At 41.3% G+C, this 19427-nt stretch overlaps 1 protein-coding gene across 14 annotated transcripts in view; it reads left to right on the plus strand.

Annotated features, from left to right (window-relative positions):
* ERC1 (ELKS/RAB6-interacting/CAST family member 1) overlaps positions 1 to 19427 on the plus strand; it is a 550202-nt gene that overhangs the window by 127852 nt on the left and 402923 nt on the right. For all 14 annotated transcript variants that reach the window (XM_066258688.1, XM_066258691.1, XM_066258695.1 and 11 more), the window contains 2 exons: positions 11869 to 11943; positions 17698 to 17853. In XM_066258688.1, coding sequence (XP_066114785.1) covers positions 11869 to 11943; positions 17698 to 17853 — 231 coding nt within the window. The remainder of the gene's footprint in view (positions 1 to 11868; positions 11944 to 17697; positions 17854 to 19427) is intronic.

Genomic DNA, 19427 nt, shown 5'->3' on the forward strand with positions numbered 1-19427 from the left:
TAAATATCCACTGTGTACCCAGTTGATTACCTGGTTTACAGTGTGGAGAACTGATTAAATGTGGATAAACTGGAGGCCGGGAGGAAGCTGATGAGTTGTTTGTTTTAATGCAGGTGAGAGATTATTGTGGCCTGAGCTAATGTGTTCAGCTTTTGTCCTGGGTTAGTAGTGTCTTCTGGATTTCACTCTTTCCCTTAATGAAGTGTTTTGTCTTGCTAAGTGTAAATGGGAATTAACTGGATCCTTTTAGGACTAGCTTTTAAACATTTTGTTAGGGCTGGTCTGGGTAGCCTTCTTTCTAGAGTTAGATAAGCTCTACTCCTAAGATTTGGCCTTTCTGGTATCTCTACTAAGTGCCCCTCATGGTCTCTCCACTTTGGCTATTTGAACTTGAATGTTTCCCAGCTGCATGTGAGCTCAGCTAGTTGCTTAACTCATAGCTCTGTGGTAGTTGTTTAGTTCTCAATAGTTATTCTTTGTCTGACAGTGTAGAGTCTTGCCCTGTGCATGCACACTTAGTATTTGGCCTTAAGGGGACTTAGAGACTTAAGGGAACTGCTGTCAAATTAGACACTGCCGCCTTCCAGGCTAGCTTCCTTCTCTCTGTGCACATTTCCACTGCCTTTAGGAGTCTTACATATTGATTAATCTGTCTTCCCAGCTCTGCAGGACTGCTGTTTTCTGTTTGGATTTCAAACCTCTCCTTGCATCACATACTGGATAGCAGTCTGGCTCACCACCTTGTTTCTTTATTTCTCTCAAGGATCCTTGTCCTGTGATGCTTGCTTTTCAACCTCTGAAAAACAGTTATTTCATTCATTTTGCCTAATTTTAAAGTTTATTTCAGGAGGGCCAGTTTCTATCTGTTATGGTCATATCATGTTGATTTTGTAGGGAGTGAGAAGTGAATGGTAAACTCACTGAAGCATTTCAAGCAGACTAGTGCCATGACTTGTTGATGCTCTATCAAGATTACCAGCCCTGGTCGGTTGGCTCAGTGGTAGAGCGTCAGCCTGGCGTGCATGAGTCCCGGGTTCGATTCCCGGCCAGGGCACACAGGAGAAGCGCCCATCTGCTTCTCCACCCCTCCCCCTCTCCTTCCTCTCTGTCTCTCTCTTCCCCTCCCGCAACTGAGGCTCCATTGGAGCAAAGTTTGCCCGGGCGCTGAGGATGGCTCTGTGGCCTCTGCCACAGGTGCTAGAATGGCTCTGGATGCAACAGGGTGATGCCCCAGAGGGGCAGAGCATCGCTCCCTGGTGGGCATGCCGGGTGGATCCCGGTCGGACGCATGCGGGAGTCTGTCTGACTGCCTCCCCGTTTCCAGCTTCGGAAAAATGAAAAAAAAAATAGATTACCCTGATGCTCTCTTGAAAATGGACAAAGGAATTGGAAGAAAACTAACTAGAGGCTGTTTTAGTTATTTAAACTTAAACTGGAGTGGAAATAGAGTGAAATGGATAAATTCAGGAAATATTTTGAACACAGAAAAGTTAGTACCTGCTGTTGAATTGCTTGTGGGAAATGAAGATCCCGGAGAAATGAAAGGAGACACTGGTATTTGGTTTGAGCCCCTGGAAAGGTAGACTATATTTAACCAGAGGAGGAAAATTAATCTCATCTGACTCATCAGATTAAAGAGGAGAAAATCAAGAGATCTTTCCCTCTCTTCCCCTTTCCTTTCCTCTTCTTCTTCCCCTTCCCCAAGTAAGTTTGAGTTCGCTTTAGACATCTCACAGGAAATATCAAATGAGTTGGATATGTGAATCCTGAAATCAGAGCAGAAGCAGGCCTAGAAATTCACTAGTATCTCAATTGAATTTTAAGCAGTGTAATAGATTAGAGAGTTTAGATGAAAAAGAAAAGGGCTTAGGACTGATCCCCTTGTCACTATAGTACTTGGGGGGTCTAATTTAGAAGCATGAACCTGCAAAAGAAACAGAAGAAAAACTGGAAAGATAGAAAAAGAAGAGTGTGGTGTATAGTCAGGAGAAAACGTGTAAATATGGGAGGGAATAGGCCACTGCTTTGATTGCCTCTGAGAGTTCTAGGAAGATGAAGACAGAGGTGTCCAGTAAACTTGGCAACCTGGAATTCACTGGTAATTTTGATGAATTGTTTGAGTTGAGAGATCGAAGCCAGATTAGTAAAGGAGTCTGGTATGTCTGAAATATTTTACAATTAAATGAACGAATGAGAAGTGAAGGAGGAGAGAGAGCTGGTGTAGTCAGCGGTCTTAAGGCTGGGGTATTTGTGCAGTTTAGAGTTTTCAAGGACTTTCCAGGGGTATGTGGGTGGCATGCAGGTCAATTCCAGATTCTCAGCTTCCATTTTTCCTCACACCTTGTGTTTCAGTTGACTGAGAACATGACCTCATGTTCCTCTTTCCCCTCCCCTTTTACAGTTGAACTTTGCCCACTCTAACATCCTAGTCACTCTTCAGCCCTCAAGTGTTCCTTGGGAAACTTTCCAAAATCTCTAGACTTGATGATCAAGATCCCTCACATTGTTCTCTTATTAGATACTGTGGACAGTTTTCTTCATAACACTTTTCACATATGAACCATACAGTTCTTTAAAAACTATTTATTCATTTCACAAATACTTGAGTATAACATTGTGCTAGGTATTGTTCTGAGTGCTTGATATATTTCAGGGAATGAAAAAGAAAAATGATCCTGGGGCTGAAGGGGAGGGGAGTAAAGAGGGACAAATATAAGGTGATGGACAATGATTTGACTTTGGATGATGGGCACACAATGCAGTCAATAGTTCAGATGCTACAGAGGTGTTCACTTGAAACCTGTGTACTCTTATTGATCAGTGTCACCTCATTAAATTTAATTTTAAAAAAAGAAGAAAAATATTCCTGAGATACTTGTTATGTTTATCATAGTAAGTAATATGCTGTTAGAAAGTGATAAATGCTAAGAAAAAAAAATAGAGCCTGGTTAGGGAGATTGGAAGTATGTGTTAGAGGTAAATTCCAATTTTAAATAAAATAATATTTTAAATATTGAGAGTTTGACTTTTGAACAGACTTGAATAATTAAGGGAAGAAGAAAGAATAAAGCAGAGAGGAAACAGTGAATGCAAAGGCTGAAGTCAGGAGCAGGACTAATGTATTGAGGAAAAGCAGGGAGGCTGGAAGGTCTGGACCAAGGGGGAGAGCATAGTACGAGATGAAGCCAGGCATGTAATGGGGCCAGATCACCAAGGACTCCTAGGCCAGCATAAGGACTATATAACTTCTACAGGGTGAAATGAGGAGCTTTTGATGGCATCAAATGTGGCTGACTTCTGTTTTAAAAAGAACACTATAGCTGTTGTGAATAGGGAAGTCAACTTTGGTAGACTGTTGCTGTAATCTGGGCAAGAGACAATAGTGACTCAGGTCATTATGGCAGGGGAGGTAAGAAGGCACGGTCAGTTTCTGGAGACATTTTGAAAATAGGAACAACAAAGTTTTCTATTTAATGGCTTAGATGTAGGTGTAAGAAAAGGACTCCTAAGTTTTTGGCCTGATCAACTGAGTTCACACATACCATTATCGTGATGAGATAGAAGAAGCAAGTTTAAAGAGGAAAACCCAGGAGCCCAGTTTTAGGCATAGTCACAGTGTGAAGCTATACACATGAGGATGTTAAGGAGGCAGTGCTATATACAAATGTGGATTTCAGCAGGTAAAATTTGGGAGTTATTATTAAGTGGATGATGTTGAAAGTTATGACACTGGATGAGGATACCAAGGGAATTAGTAAGTTAGAGAAGATGACTGAGTATTAATGCCTAGGACACTCCTGATTAGGAGTTAGGCAGAGAGGAATATGTAAAATAGGAAAATTAGAGTTTCATGTCTGGGAAGGCAAAGGAAGGGGGATTGAGCAACTATGTGAAATGCTGCTCATAGATCAAGTAAGCTAAAGACTAAGGCTGAATAGTGGCTCTCACTAATGAAGGTGATTGGTGAATCTGATGAATTGTTAGGTGATTATTTGATTAAAATTTATTTTTTCATGGTAGACTAAAAATTCCACAATAAAAAGAAAAGTTTGTTATTTCTTACTATTCTTTCTCCCAAACTTTGCATCATTCCTGACATGAATAAAGGAATGAATATGTAGGTCCCAGAATCCCTAGGTAGGCTTAAGAACTGGATTAGAAGTTATTTAGCCAAATGCAGGGCCTCACCTTGTTAAGCCTAATCCGGAGGGACTCGAAACATTGAAGACATGAACAAAATCTGTTGATTCCACACCAAAGCTTTATTGTCTAGCTTTGCCAAGCGGCGGCAACTCTGACAGAAATCTGAGGGAGAGCACGCCGGCCCTTTGTTCTACTTAGTTTTTATAGTTTTGCAAGCGGAAAGTATAGTAGCAAAAATTGCAATTAGGTGCCCTTTACCACTATTGGTTATAGTCATATGTCCTTTAACATGATAGGACCATGTTCAATTTGCAAGCCATACATCATTTTGGAGAAAACAAAATTTATAAGTCAACAACACAATGATAGAAATATGTCTCTTTACATACCAAGAGACATTCCTATATTTTCTGATGTTTATCTGCCATCTCTTTGTCCAGAGTCACACACATTAACTATATGCATTCATATGGGAGAGGTAGTTTCCATGGGGACAGATGCTCACAAATGGCTCATTACTATAAGAAAAGGTTTATTTTGGCTTTTCTCTTTCTGCACCTGGCTAGCCATTCACTCCTTTCCCCACAGGTGTGGTGCAATGTCAGGGAATCCATGTTTTCCTTCCCTTTGCATTTACAATACAATGCCAAGGGCCATCCTGGTTTTATGCCAATCACACAGTACAGGGATTATTCACAAAATTTCTCTGCACACCTTAACCCAAATTAATAAAATGTTCTTTAAGCCTCTTAAAATATTAATATTGATTCTGTAGCTGTTGGTACTTTACAACACCTGCCGGTGAGGTGGCGCAGTGGCTCCTCAGGGCTCCTCAACCTCAGTCATGCTCTTTTGAAGACAGTGCTGCTGGTGGTGCAGGGCACAGGCACAGTAGCTTGTTCTGTTAACATCACTGACACTGCTCACAATTCCTAGAACCTCTGCCATTCCTGACTCTGGAAGCTTGCGGTAACCACTGCCTCTGCCACTCATTGCCAGACTGACTCTAAATATTCATGTTAAGAGATTCTGATTCTAAGTAGGTGATATGTGTATCTGATTGGGGTGATGAGGATGTGTGTTTGGGCTTTAACTGCAGGAAAGGCAGTTTTTAGCTTCTATTGTGAGAAGTAGACTCTACCTTAAAAATGTGGAGCCCCAGACTGAAAGGAGATCAAATAATACATGGCAAGAAATTGATAGATGTCCATCAACTATAGGGGTGGAGAAATAGATTTTACAAGTCATCCTTGGAAGGGTAGTAATTGGATGTCTGGGGTTGGGGGAAGGACTACCGTGTCTTGGATGGTTGCATGTACAGATTGTTGACTGAACAAGAGCTTCCTGCTGAAGGAGCATGTGGGGACCAAAGGTCAACCCATGCTTTGGTAAGGTAGCATCTGTCCCAGAGATGGTGCTTTCTCTAATTCATATTGTTACTCTGTGGGCTAGTGGAGGCCCTGGATTGGGGCTATAGAATTGAGAAGAGTTCCAAGGAAATGTGTTTGTAGATAGGGGCAGAGAATCAGTATTAAAGCTGTGATAGTTCTATAATGGAAGCCAGTCAAAAAAATTCAAAGATGTTCCACCCTTAAACCTCTCTATGCTTTTTTTTTTTTTTTTTAAAAAGAGCTGCTACATGGAGTTCAGAGAAGATATGGACTGACAACAACTATTAAGTTTGGAAACAAGGACCCTGACCAGGTAGTTGCACAATGGATAGAGCATTGGACTGGGACACAGAGGACCCAGGTTCAAAACACCGAGGTCGTTGGCTTGAGTGTGGGCTTATTCAGCTTGAGTGTGGGGTCGCTGGCTTGAGCACGGGATCATAGACATGATCCTATGGTCGCTGTCTTGAAGTCCAAGGTTACTGGCTTGAGCAAGGGGTCACTTGCTCTGCTGTAGCCCCTGGTGAAGGCACATATGAGAAAGTAGTCAAACTAAGGAGTCGCAACAAAGAACTGATACTTCTCATCTCTCTTCATTCCTGTCTGTCCCTATCTGTCCCCCTCTCTGACTCTGTCTCTGTCAAAAAAAAAAAAGTTTGGAAACAAGGAGGTCCTTTATTTGATACTGAGGGAGTGAGCCAGTAGAGCAGTGAAGATAGAAACCAGCAGGTAATTTATTCACTTATTCATTTCTTCATCCAACAAAAGAGAAATGGATGTGGAGGAGAAATAACTTTTAATGATAATTAGTTGTCCCGGCAGTGTCTGTGAAATACAGAAGACAGTTTTTACCCTAAAAGGTCCACAGTTTGGTATGTTAATGAAGAAAATTATTTCAAATATATATGTAGTAAGTGTTCAAGTATTGCCATGTAGCGTGCTGTATGAGAAATAAGATGAAGTGCACATAATTCAGTACAGGAGTAGAAAGGGGTTGAAAAGATTCCCGCTTTACCTAATTCTTGAAAGTTTGGTAGCCATTTGTTACTCATCATTTGACATTCATTCTTTAAATACCTGCAAAGCACTTACCAATGGACCAGCTACTGCTTTAGGTACTTTGGATTCATTAGTGAATGAAACAAAGACTCTGGCCCTTGTGGAACTTACATTCTTACATAGGGGGAAGTAGAAAATTAGCAACACAGAACAAGTAAACTATTTACATAATATACAGGACAAGTGCTATGGGAAAAAGGAAAAGAAGAGTAAGGTGAAGGGGAAAGGACATGTGAATTCTCTTGTCAGTTTTAAGTTTTAAAATATGGTTACACTGAGAATACTAAACATTCATTTTCTTATGGAAGGTTTCAAACCTACATAAAAGTAGTGAGAATAGTGTGAAGAGTCTTGATATTTTATTGCTCAGATACACCAGTTACCAACATTTTGCCACACTTGCTTCATGTATCCCTTTTTTACGTATTCCTTTTTTACTTTTTCTTCTTCTCTTCACCAAAGATTTATCTTATTTATTTATTTATTTTGGTGTGACAGAGTCAGAGAGAGGGACAGATAGGGACAGACAAGCAGGAAGGGAGAGAGATGAGAAGCATCAATTCTTCGTTGCTGCTCTTTCATCTCCTTAGTTGTTCATTGATTGCTTTCTCATTTGTGCCTTCACAGGGGTGGGGGGTGGGGCTATAGCAAAGCAAATGACCCCTTGCTCAAGCCAGTGACCTTGGACCCAGGCCAACGACCTTGGGCTTCAAGCCAGAGACCCTCGGGCTCAAGCCAGCGACCATGGGATCATGTCTACGATCCCACACTTAAGCCAGCAATACCGTGCTCAAGCTGGTGACCTCAGGGTTTTGAAGCTGGGTCCTCTGCGTCCCAGTCTGATGCTCTATCCACTGAGCCACCACCTGGTCAGGCTCTTTCCTGTTAAGCCTAATCCAGAGGGACTCGAAACGTTGAAGACACGAACAAAGTCTGTCGATTACACACCAAAGCTTTATTGTCTAGCTTGGCCAAGGGGTGGCAACTCTGACAGAAATCTGAGGGAGAGCGCGCTGACCCTTTGTTCTACTTAGTTTTTATAGTTTTGTAAGTGGGAAGTACAGAAGTAAAAATTGCAATTAGGTGCCCTTTACCACTATTGGTTATAGTCATATGTCCTTTAACATGATAGGACCATGTTCAATTTGCAAGCCATACATCATTTTGGAGAAAACAAAATTTACAAGTCAACACAATGGTAGACTCAGGACAGAGAGATGGTGGATAAACACTAGAAAATATAGGAATGCCTTTTAATATGTAAAGAGACATCTTTCTACCATTGTGTTGACTTGTAAATATGCATTTATATAGGAGAGGTAGTTTCATGGGGACAAATGCCCGAAAATGGCTCATTACTATAAGAAAAGGTTTATTTTGGCTTTTCTCTTTCTGCACCTGGCTAGCCATTCACTCCTTTCCCCACAGGTGTGGTGCAATGTCAGGGAATCCATGTTTTCCTTCCCTTTGCATTTACAATACAATGCCAAGGGCCATCCTGGTTTTTTTGTTTTTTTGTTTTTTTTTTCCCATTTTTCTGAAGCTTGAAAGGGGGAGAGACAGTCAGACAGACTCCCGCATGCGCCCGACCGGGATCCACCCGGCACGCCCACCAGGGGCGACGCTCTGCCCACCAGGGGGCGATGCTCTGCCCATCCTGGGCGTCGCCATGTCGCGACCAGAGCCACTCCAGCACCTGAGGTAGAGGCCACAGAGCCATCCCCAGCGCCCGGGCCATCTTTGCTCCAATGGAGCCTTGGCTGTGGGAGGGGAAGAGAGAGACAGAGAGGAAAGCGCGGCGGAGGGGTGGAGAAGCAAATGGGCGCTTCTCCTGTGTGCCCTGGCCGGGAATCGAACCCGGGTCCTCCGCACGCTAGGCCGACGCTCTACCGCTGAGCCAACCGGCCAGGGCCAAGAGCCATCCTGGTTTTATGCCAATCACACAGTACAGGGATTATTCACAAAATTTCTCTGCACACCTTAACCCAAATTAATAAAATGTTCTTTAAGCCTCTTAAAATATTAATATTGATTCTGTAGTTGTTGGTACTTTACAACACCTGCGGGTGAGGTGGCGCAGTGGCTCCTCATTTACCAAAGATTTTAAAGCAAATTCCTGACATGATGTAATTTGCCTCTACAGACTTCAGTATTCATCTCTAAGACACACAGACATTTTCTTGCATAACTGCAATGTGATCATCATAAATAATTCACCTAATAACATAGAAGAGATATTTGAGCCAAGACTTGAAGGAAAGGAAAGAGAGTTTGGGCAACAAGAATATCTGGTATAAAAGTCCTAAGGAACTGGAGAGTGCCTAGCATATTTGAAGGACAGCAGAGAGTCCAGTGTGGGGGAAGCATACTGACTAAGAGGCAGGGTCTTGTAGGGCAGGCTACTGAAAGGATTGTGACTCTGGAGGCATGCCAGAGGTTTGAGAGGAGTGACAAGATCAAATTTATGTTTAAGAGGAGCATTCTGAGAGCTCTGTCGAGGATAGACTATAGCAGGGGTCCCCAAACTTTTTACACAGGGGGCCAGTTCACTGTCCCTCAGACCGTTGGAGGGCCGGACTATAAAAATACTATGAACAAATCCCTATGCACACTGCACATACCTTATTTTAAAGTAAAAAATCAAAACGGGAACAAATACAATATTTAAAATAAAAAACAAGTAAATTTAAATCAAGAAGCTGACCAGTATTTCAATGGGAACTATGGGCCTGCTTTTGGCTAATGAGATGGTCAATGTGCTCCTTTCATTGACCACCAATGAAAGAGGTGCCCCTTCCAGAAGTGCAGCGGGGGCCGGATAAATGGCCTCAGGGGGCCGCATGTGGCCCGTGGGCCGTAGTTTGGGGACCCCTGGACTATAGGGTAGCAATATGAAGAGTGAGATGCCTGATTAAGAGGTTGTTGTTGGATTAAAAGCTATATTTTTGTTAGTGGTGCACTCTAAGTGGTAGCAGTGGAGAGGTCAAGACATGCTTGGATTTGGATATGCTTTGAAGATAGAATTAACAGGTTTTCCTGAGTGGGTGTGGCTTGAAAAAGGAAGGCATTAAGAAGACTCATTGGTTTTGTTTTGTTTTTAGTGAGAGGAGGGGAGGCAGAGACAGATTTCCACATACACCCCAGCTGGAATCCACCCAGCAAGCCCACCAGGGGGTGACGCTCTGCCCATCTTGGGCCCTTGCTCTTCTGAAACCGGAGCCAATTTTTTAGCACCTGAGGTGAGGCTATGGAGCCTTCCTCAATGCCTGGGGCCAACTCACTCTAAGTGAGCCTTGGCTGCAGTGGGGAGGAAGAGAGATAGAGACAGAGAAGCAAGCGGAGGGGGGGTTGGAGAAACAGATGGGTGCTTCTCCTGTGTGCCCTGGCTGGGAATTGAACTGAGGACATCCACATGCCGGGCCGACGCTCCACCTCTGAGCCAACCAGCCAGGGCTAAGACTTATTGGTTTTTGACCTGAGTAACTGGAAGGGTAAAGCAGGTTTTGGGGGCACTACCAAGAGTTTGGTCTTGGGCACATAGAGTTTGAAGTGTTTGTTCAACGTACAAGTGAGATATCTAGTTGAGTATTTAAGGCTGTAGTTAGGGAGAGAGGTCGCAGAAAGGGTTTGTTCCATGGTATCAGTAGCCAGATGGGGAATGTGGGTGTTCAGAAATTACTGGTGTTTATTTATAATTTAGAACTTTTGTCAGTTCATTAGGACTACTCTTTCAGGAAGAGGTAACTCAATGAAGTTTGTAGGTCTGTTTTCTGTATCTCTCAAACCATTCTTCCTGGTCAGACAAGAATGAATTAGTATGGTAAAAGGTATAATTAAAGTGTTACACATTTTTTTAATTATGGTTAATCACTCTCATTTGGAAAGTATTCATCTGTGTATTCTTTAGGTCACTAGTGTCTGTCCCAGGGTACTTTGTAAGTACTAATTCAGAGACATTCACAAACTATGACAAGAAATTAGCCCAAGGTATTTTGATAACTTCAAAGTGATTCTTAGAGACCCTAATTATGACCCTAATCCTTTCTTCTAAAACCTGAATTCAATAAAATTTAGATTAAAAATAGCCATGTTTTTCTGCCATTTTTAAAACATGAACTACTTAGGAAACTTGTTCAGCAGTTTTCAAAAAATTTTTTTTTATTTTTTACAGAGACAGAGAGAGTCAGAGAGAGGGATAGACAGGGACAGACAGACAGGAACGGAGAGAGATGAGAAGCATCAATCATCAGTTTTTCGTTGCAACACCTTAGTTGTTCATTGATTGCTTTCTCATATGTGCCTTGACCCTGGGGCTACAGCAGACCTAGTAACCCCTTGCTCAAGCCAGCAACCTTGGGTCCAAGCTGGTGAGTTTTGCTCAAACCAGATGAACCCGCACTCAAGTTGGCGACCTTGGGGTCTCGAACCTGGGTCCTTAGCATCCCAGTCCGACGCTCTGTCCACTGCGCCACCACCTGGTCAGGCGTTCAGCAGTCTTATCTTCTTTTTTTTTCTACTTGTAGCCGTGCTGGGGAGAGCTTTTTATCGTAGTTAGCCAGGTGGTTGCTACTCTGGGGCTGGATGTAATGGAAAGGATGTTGTGCAGTGCAGACTGATTGTGACTTCTTTTATGTCTCCTTTTAAAAGGGGAATATTTCTGCCCTGGTCATTAAAGTATCATCCCGAAATGCCAAGGGTTATATGGGTTCAGTTCCCAGTTAGGATAAATGGGGGGAGGCATCCAATGAATACACAACTAAGTGGAACAGTAAATGAATGCTTCTCCCCCCAGCCTTTCTTCCTCTCTCCTTCCCTCTGTCATTTTCTCTTTCTCTCTCTTTCCCTCCCTGCCTCCCTCCCTCCCTCCCTCCCTCCCTGTCTCTATATCATCAGTTTTTAAATGTTTAAAAAGGGAATATTTCTAATCCTCTTTTTGGATCATTTGGAGTTCTGATTATATGTCTTGGAGTCATGTGAAGGATTGACATACCAACCTGGGTATGTGCTGTAGTTTCAGCTATTGCGGTAGCTGCAATCGGTGTGCCTAATTTTAGATTACAAGGTATTCAGAGATTGGCACTCTCCTATGCTTTCTTAGCCGGAATGTAGCCTGTGGGTTACCTGCTTCACAGAGAAAGGTTGGAGAGACAAGGAGCTGAGTGTCTTACAAGGCTAAGGTGATCATCTTTTGCACACAATTACTCCTCCCTCACTTTTTAAAAATGAGAGTGAAAAAGAGGACACTTACTTTTTTTTGTTTGTTTTTCTTGTATAGGAGATGCACCGGAGACTTGAGAATGCCCCTGATTCTGCCAAGACTAAAGCTCTGCAGACTGTTATTGAAATGAAAGTAAGTGAGAATCTAATTATCTTATGAATCAGTTTATACATGTAAGTGATCATGCACTGTCATGTATGAGTTTTAGAAAGTGGAATGTAATAATGTTTCACTCATTTTATAAATTGAAGAGAAATAGTAAGACTTAATGAAAATGACAGTTTAAAAGACCGTCAGTCTCATTTCGTTTTAGTTGTAGCACATAACTCAAATTGGACTGAAGGGCTTATCCAGAATTTTTTTAAGTCAGGTATTCCCAAACCTTTTGATCTCAGGACTCCTTTCTACTCTTAAAATGACAGGCTCATTTCATTTATTTTAAAGAAAATGTCTGCTAAGTAATCAAGTCTGAGTAACCATAGTTTGTCTGTTAGTGGTTCTTTCTAGCAAAAATAGTGTTCTATGAAAAAGTACCTAATAGAGCTTGCAGCTGAGAGAAGCATGTACTTTCTGTCTCATTTAATATTTGTTGATATGACAAGAGTATTTAGGTTTTGGTATAAATAGTTTTATATAATAGATACTTCTTGCTTGACCAGGCAATGGTGCAACGGATAGAGCATTGGACTGGGACGTGGAGGACCCAGGTTCGAGATCCTGAGTTTGCTGGCTTGAGCGTGGGCTCATCTGGCTTGAGTGTGGGCTCACCAGCTTGAGTACAGGGTCACTGGCTTGAGCCCAAGGTTGCTGGCTTGAGCAAGGGGTCACTCTCTCTGTTGTAGCCCTCTGGTCAAGGTGCACATATGAGAAAGCAATCAGTGAACAACTACAGTACCGCAACGAAGAATTGATGCTTCTCATCTCTCTCCCTTCCTGTCTGTCTGTCCATATCTGTCTCTGTCACCTTCCCAAATAGATACTTTTCAAGTACAGCTATAAAAACTGTTCTCTTAATGTGTATGATTTCCTCTTAAACTTTGTTTATATCACATATACCTTTATTCTCAATAAGGAAAGGATTTACCAATTTTAAATTAGTGGGTTTTGGATTCTTTATATTTAAATATGCAATTAGTAGTCTTGAACATAATCTTGTAAGGAACCTTTAGAAAGGTTTAATTGAATGTTCACATTTCCAGGATTTATTTGTACAAGTTCTTTCCTGATCCCTGCTAATAAGACTAAAACACACAAATGTACCTGTACCTAGATTCACAAAATTATTTTATCTTCTGACAAAATGGGGAAATGTAATGGTATTAATTGGTAGTGGATCTGTTTTAAGTTCTGTAACCTTTAGCAATTGTGCTAAGAAGCATGAGATTCTGAGGTTCTGGCAGCTCAGTGGGTTCAGGTTGTTGTTATGCTGCAATCACAACTAAAATAGTTAAGTTGCTAAGAGTGTGGCATGAATTTGAGAGAATTATGAAGATCTAGATTAGTCTTCTGGGGAAATGGGAAAGAAAGATGCCCAGTGAAAGAGCCCAACAATCATCTTTGAGGTGATGTAATCTTCCTCCTTCTCCTCCTGCTTTCCTCCTCCTTTCTTCTTCCTCCTTTCATCTTTTCCTCTCTACTCCTTTTGCTTCTCATGCTTCTTCATCCCTTTTACTCTAGTGTTTTGTTTGTTTTTTCCTTTAGCAGCGGGGCAGCATGGCAGAATTACTCTACGGTTCTAGGGTTAGAGTTTTGATGAATGAGCAGAATTATTGAGATGCAAATAAATTGTGAGTGATGGTGGAAGGGGTTTGGATGATCAGTCCCAGAATATAGCCTGGAGAGGAAGGAAGGGGATTTAGAGTGGATTGACAGGTCGGGAGAACATGTGAAAGTTAGGGAAGTAGAGATCTCTGTGAAGTTGAAGGACAGTAGACAATGATGACAGACCTGGGAAGAGAGCCTATGTAACAATAGGACCCAGAGTGTAGTCCTGTGAACTAGATTGCTAAAATGGACAAGAGGATGAAGTCATTGGGATTAAGGACATCAAAGAATTCAGACACTGAAATCCTAGGATGGTGGCAAGAAGTGTTTGCAGAGTAGATTGGTGCCACCATGCTGTGAACCAGAGAGGCTAGTAATTCCAGGTCCCTGAGGGAGAACGATGTGGAATGAATAGAGAAAAAGGATGGGATCAGAAGACATCTGCAAGCTGATGGCAAGACTGAGCACAACAGCCCCAGGTTTGCATTATTATATAGCCATATGCAAATAAGAAAGTCTTTGATACAAAGACACACGTCTGAGGCATAAACATGAATCCATTTAAGGCATAAACAGGAATCCCCCCACCCTGCATAAGTGAAATCAACCAACAACTGAACAAACAAAGGGTGAGAGGAAGGCTATGTAAATTGCTTCTAGCAACTAAGCTAGCAGGTAAGTGGGGGGGGGGAATGAGTGGAAATACTCAGCTTCATAGCCAATAGGGAGGTGTTGGGGGGAGAACTTGGCTTTTTGCCACTTGCAGTCTCCCACACCAATGGCTTCTTAAAATGGCCAGGAGTGACTGGGAAGTTGAGGAAGGTAGAGTGAAAAGGAGTTTTAAATAAAGAGGAACAGCCGTGAGGAACCAGATGCCCACACTTTTCCTTTGCTCCTTTGTGGTGCTGGGGGATTAGTAACCTTCACTAGAGAGAGTTTGGAGAAATTATATCCTTTGGAAAGAAATTATATCCTTTCAAGTAAAATTATATATTTTACTTGAAATTGGAAATAACCTTTTTGAGGAAAAAGTTGAATAATTTGAAATTTAATAAGGAACAGGATTTCAGTAGGCTTAGTGGGATTGGTTGATTAATGATGGAAGACCCAGGGCTGGGGAAGTACAGAGCAGTAAGATGATCAAGACTTTACTTATTACACATTCCACGAGTAAGAAATCTCATTTGAAGGACTGTCTTCAAATAAACCCAGCCTGAGTACTGGTTGAATTGGTGCTAGAGCTAGTTGGCATATCAGGCATTAATTTTCTGGCCTGATTTCAGAGAGTAGCCTGGTAGGTTCTTTTTCTGGGCAGTCAGCTCCTGCCTCGTGGCTTTCAGAGCTGCAATTTTGGTCCTTTTTTTGGGAAAAGCTTTTATGGTGCATGATTTGGTAGTGGGGGTGCTGCTTTGGTCAAGAGCTGCCTCTCTATCTGTGTTGGGCTAGGGAAGAAGGTGGATGATGTTCTTGGCAGGGGCTCTGTAGAGGAAGAGTCTGTGTGATGTGGAGAGCTGGAGTTCTTAGCCGAAGGATGTCTTGCCTTGTTTGGAGCACCAACGGTGCTAGAAATGCACCCCTTGTGCTGGCCCCCTTTCATTGCCAGCTGGGCTAATGTCGAGGGTGAACCACATTTCACTTTCTTTCATTTCTGGGTTAATCACGTGCATATGCTTAGTATTTTAGTGGTGCTTGAGGGACTACATCCTGGTATTTCCAGGAAGATTTATAGTCATCTCAAAATTGAATTTTCAGTTGGTGCAACTGAAGTAGTTGCCCGAGGTGCAGTAATTTCAAGTGAGTAAATAAAAAAAATCCTGCCTTAGGTTCTGATTGTACTGATTAATACATTTAAGTTTGAACCAAATGTCAGATTAATTTGAATAGATTTGTACAAAAAGTTTTTGTTGTGATATATATATATTTTTGTATTTTTCTGAAGCTGGAAACGGGGAGAGACAGACAGACTCCTGCATGCGTCCGACCGGGATCCACCCGGCTCGCCCACCAGGGGGTGACGCTCTGCCCACCAGGGGGCGACGCTCTGCCCATCCGGGGCGTCGCTATGCCCCAACCAGAGCCACTCCATCGCCTGAGGCAGAAGCCACAGAGCCATCCCCAGCGCTCGTACCATCTTTGCTCCAATGGAGCCTTGGCTGTGGGAGGGGAAGAGAGAGACAGAGAGGAAGGAGAGGGGGAGGGGTGGAGAAGCAAATGGGTGCTTCTCCCGTGTGCCCTGGCCGGGAATCGAACCCGGGTCCCCCGCACGCCAGGCCGACGCTCTACCGCTGAGCCAACCGGCCAGGGCCATGATATTTTTAAAGGTAAGGTAATGTAAGTCAGAGGAGTACATAGTCTCCTCTCCCCTGAACCTGAAACTAGCTGGTTGTTGTTGTCTTGTGGTAAATCCTTTAACTTTTCTGTGTGTGCTCTAAGAATTATGGTAACAAGGAAAGTTATCCAGGAATCTTTTTTTTTTTTTTTTTGGTGACAGAGGCAGAGATAGGGACAGACAGGTGGGAAGAAAGAGAGATGAGAAGCATCAATTCTTCGTTGTGGCTCCTTAGTCTCCTTAGTTATTCATGGATTGCTTTCTCATATGTGCCTTGATAGGATTGGGGGGGGGGTGGCTACAGCAGAGCAAGTGACACCTTGCTCAAGTCAGCAACCTTGGGCTGAAGCCAGCGACTATGAGGTCATGTCTATGATCTCACACACAAGCCAGCAAACCCACACTCAAACTGGTGAGCTGGCACTCAAGCTGGATGAGCCCGCACTCAAGCCAGCGACTTCGGGGCTTCGAACCTGAGTCCCCCAGATCCCAGTCTGATGTTCTATCCACTGTGCCACTGCCTGGTCAGGCAAGGAATCCATGAGCTAAAAGTGCAACAGGAAGTCAAGGAATCCATGAGCTAAAGTGCAACAGGAAGTCATTCTCAAAATAACCTTCTAAAGGAATGGTTCTGTAAAACTCCAAGTAAAATAAAGCCTAGGCCTTTTTTCCTTAGGTAAATAAGCATATACAACTATTGATATAAATGTATCCATTCAATGCAGGAGTTTTTCTGTAATTGATGACATCTAAAGTGATCACTAGATACTGTGGCAAACAAAACCAAGAAATTGAATATAGGAGGATGTTCTAAAAGGAGGAGATATTTGTGGTGGTCATGATTTACAAGGACAGTGGTTTTTAAAAAATTATTATGAAACATTTCATATGTATGGAGCAGTATAGAGAAAAAGTAAAATTAAGAGTTTGATAAAGACTCTTGTCTATTGTGGGGCATAGGATCCAGAACCCCCCGCGATAGGCGAAAATCCGCGTAGCGACCTTATATTTATTTTATTATTTATATATATTTTAAGGCTTTATAAACCCTCCACACACTCTTATAAACCTTTCCCACCCTGTTATTAACCTTTCCTACACATATTTTGCTTATTTTACCACAAAAATAATTAAAATAATAAATATATAAAAATACCTATATACCGCAAAATCCTGTGTTATAGTGAAAAATCCGTGATACAAATTAGATAAATACAATTTAGAAATCCACGATACAGTGAGACTGTGAAAAGTGAACCGCAATATGGTGAGGGTTCTCTCTTTGTTTTTCTACAATGGGATGTTGTAAAATCTTAATTATTACAAATATAGTTATACACATTATTGTATAAATATTTGAAGCCCTTTACATATCTCCCCCTGGCCTTTGTGGCTAGAGATAAACCTTTTAGGAGTCACCAAGTAAAATGATAAGATATTATGTCTAGAAAAGGTTTTTCTGTTAATATTACAAAAATTTTCACTAGATATTTGTTGACTATAAAATATAAAAAAAATTAACCATTTTCCCACTGTTTTTACTTCTTTAGTTAATTCTTTCAGCTTTATTCGAAAGGGTGCAGATGGGAGGAAGAGATAGAGGAAAAATCATATTAAAGGTCTGAGTCCTCCTCGTTCCCACCCATATTACCAATAAAAGGTATATTTTAGAGCAAAGTACCAGTTGCTAGACAGCAGTTTTCCTGCATATTTATTTTTATTATGTTTAATATCTAAGACTTAGTTGCTTAACTTCTCTGACTTTTCATGAATAAATCTTCCATTGTTCTTAGGATTCAAAAATTTCCTCTATGGAACGTGGGCTTCGAGACTTGGAAGAGGAAATTCAGATGCTGAAATCAAATGGGGCTTTGAGTACTGAGGAGCGGGAGGAAGAAATGAAGCAAATGGAGGTCTATCGGAGCCATTCCAAATTTATGAAAAATAAGGTAATGGTGTGTGATGCTATAAAAAAGGGGCTTTGAAAGATGGATTCATATGCCTATGTCTGTAGTCACGATGAATAACTTCACGCTGTTTTATCTGAGTTCAGGGAAGAATACTTCTAAAATATTTTTTTAAGTGGAACATGCCCAGAATTAAAGTCAGAATTACCTATTTCCCCATATGTAAGACACCCCCATATATAAGACACACCTTAATTTTGGGGCCCAAAATTTGAAAAAAAAAAGTATTACATAAAGTTATTGAACTCAAGTTTTATTCATCACAAAATTCATACAACTCCTCATCACTGTCAAAACTCCCATCCATTTAGCTTGTCCTCATCTATGTCTGATGACAAATCACTGCCTTCATATATTGCCTCATTCTCAGTTCCATCTATGGCATTCGAAATGCCACACTTCTTAAATGACTTGACAACCACTGTATAAGATGCACCCAGTTTTTAGATCACAAATTTTTTGAAAACAGGTGCATCTTATATGTGGGGGAATATGGCACAGATGTTCTGTAGTTATTTCAAGTTTTCACTTGAAACATATTACCTGTATGAGGCAAAGTATGTATTATTACAGTTTAATATTTCATATCTATTAGTATTTCTGAGATGATTTAGTAGAATTACATCAGATGAGGTTTTCTCACTGTGTGAGAAATCTTGTTCTCTACCTCTTGAGAAGTATTTTAAAAGTCAAAATCCTAAGAGGCTGAACCCAGCCCCGCCCCCCCTCCTTTTCCCCAGAAATGACTTGGATAGAATCATGTTTTCCCTTCAAATACAGTTCCATCAAGGAAAACCCTTTGCTCTCTCCCTTGGAGAAGATCCATTTGTATCAGGTTTATTATTTCCCATGTGTGCTTCAGGTATATGTAAAGTAAGATAGGTATCACTGAGTCATAGCAATCTCTATTTATAAATTCAGCTATAATGTTTCTTTCTTAGATCTAAAGCCATTTAGTGTGATTCTGTAAACTATTTAGGCTAATTGGAGGATTTAGTTTATTAGAGTTATCAATCTGTCAGGTTTGTTGTGGCTTAATGAAAAATCATAATTGTAATTACATACAGAATATTGCATACCTAGAAAATAAGTATTCCCCTTCCCCCTGCCATATCCCAATTGTATTAGTTCCCCCATTTCTCAGAAGTGAAAACAGGGAATGATACAGTTATAACTTCTCCAGTTTCTGGCTTCTTACTGTAGTGCCCATACCTGGCATATAAATCTGTAGAATATTCCTCTATTTTTTTCAGAATCTGTTGTTAATGACTACTGTCAATTTTATGGTAATTTGAGACTTAAACATTCACATATCCAACTTTCTTTTAGTTTGCATTTTTCGTCCTAATTTGAGAACAAAATATACTACAGTATAAGCTCTGTTTCCCATTTGCCAATTAGCATATTCCCATTTATTTAAAGAACCCCATGAAAATAGAGAAACCATCTAGGGTCCTTTGGAGAAGGAATTAGGGAAGCAGATTGGATTGTGTTACATGTTACTGTTATTTCCAGTTACTGCACTGGCTTAAAAGCAGATAATAAGACCTACATTG

This window comes from Saccopteryx bilineata, chromosome 2 (assembly GCF_036850765.1).
Source record: "Saccopteryx bilineata isolate mSacBil1 chromosome 2, mSacBil1_pri_phased_curated, whole genome shotgun sequence".
Classification (NCBI taxonomy): domain Eukaryota; kingdom Metazoa; phylum Chordata; class Mammalia; order Chiroptera; family Emballonuridae; genus Saccopteryx; species Saccopteryx bilineata.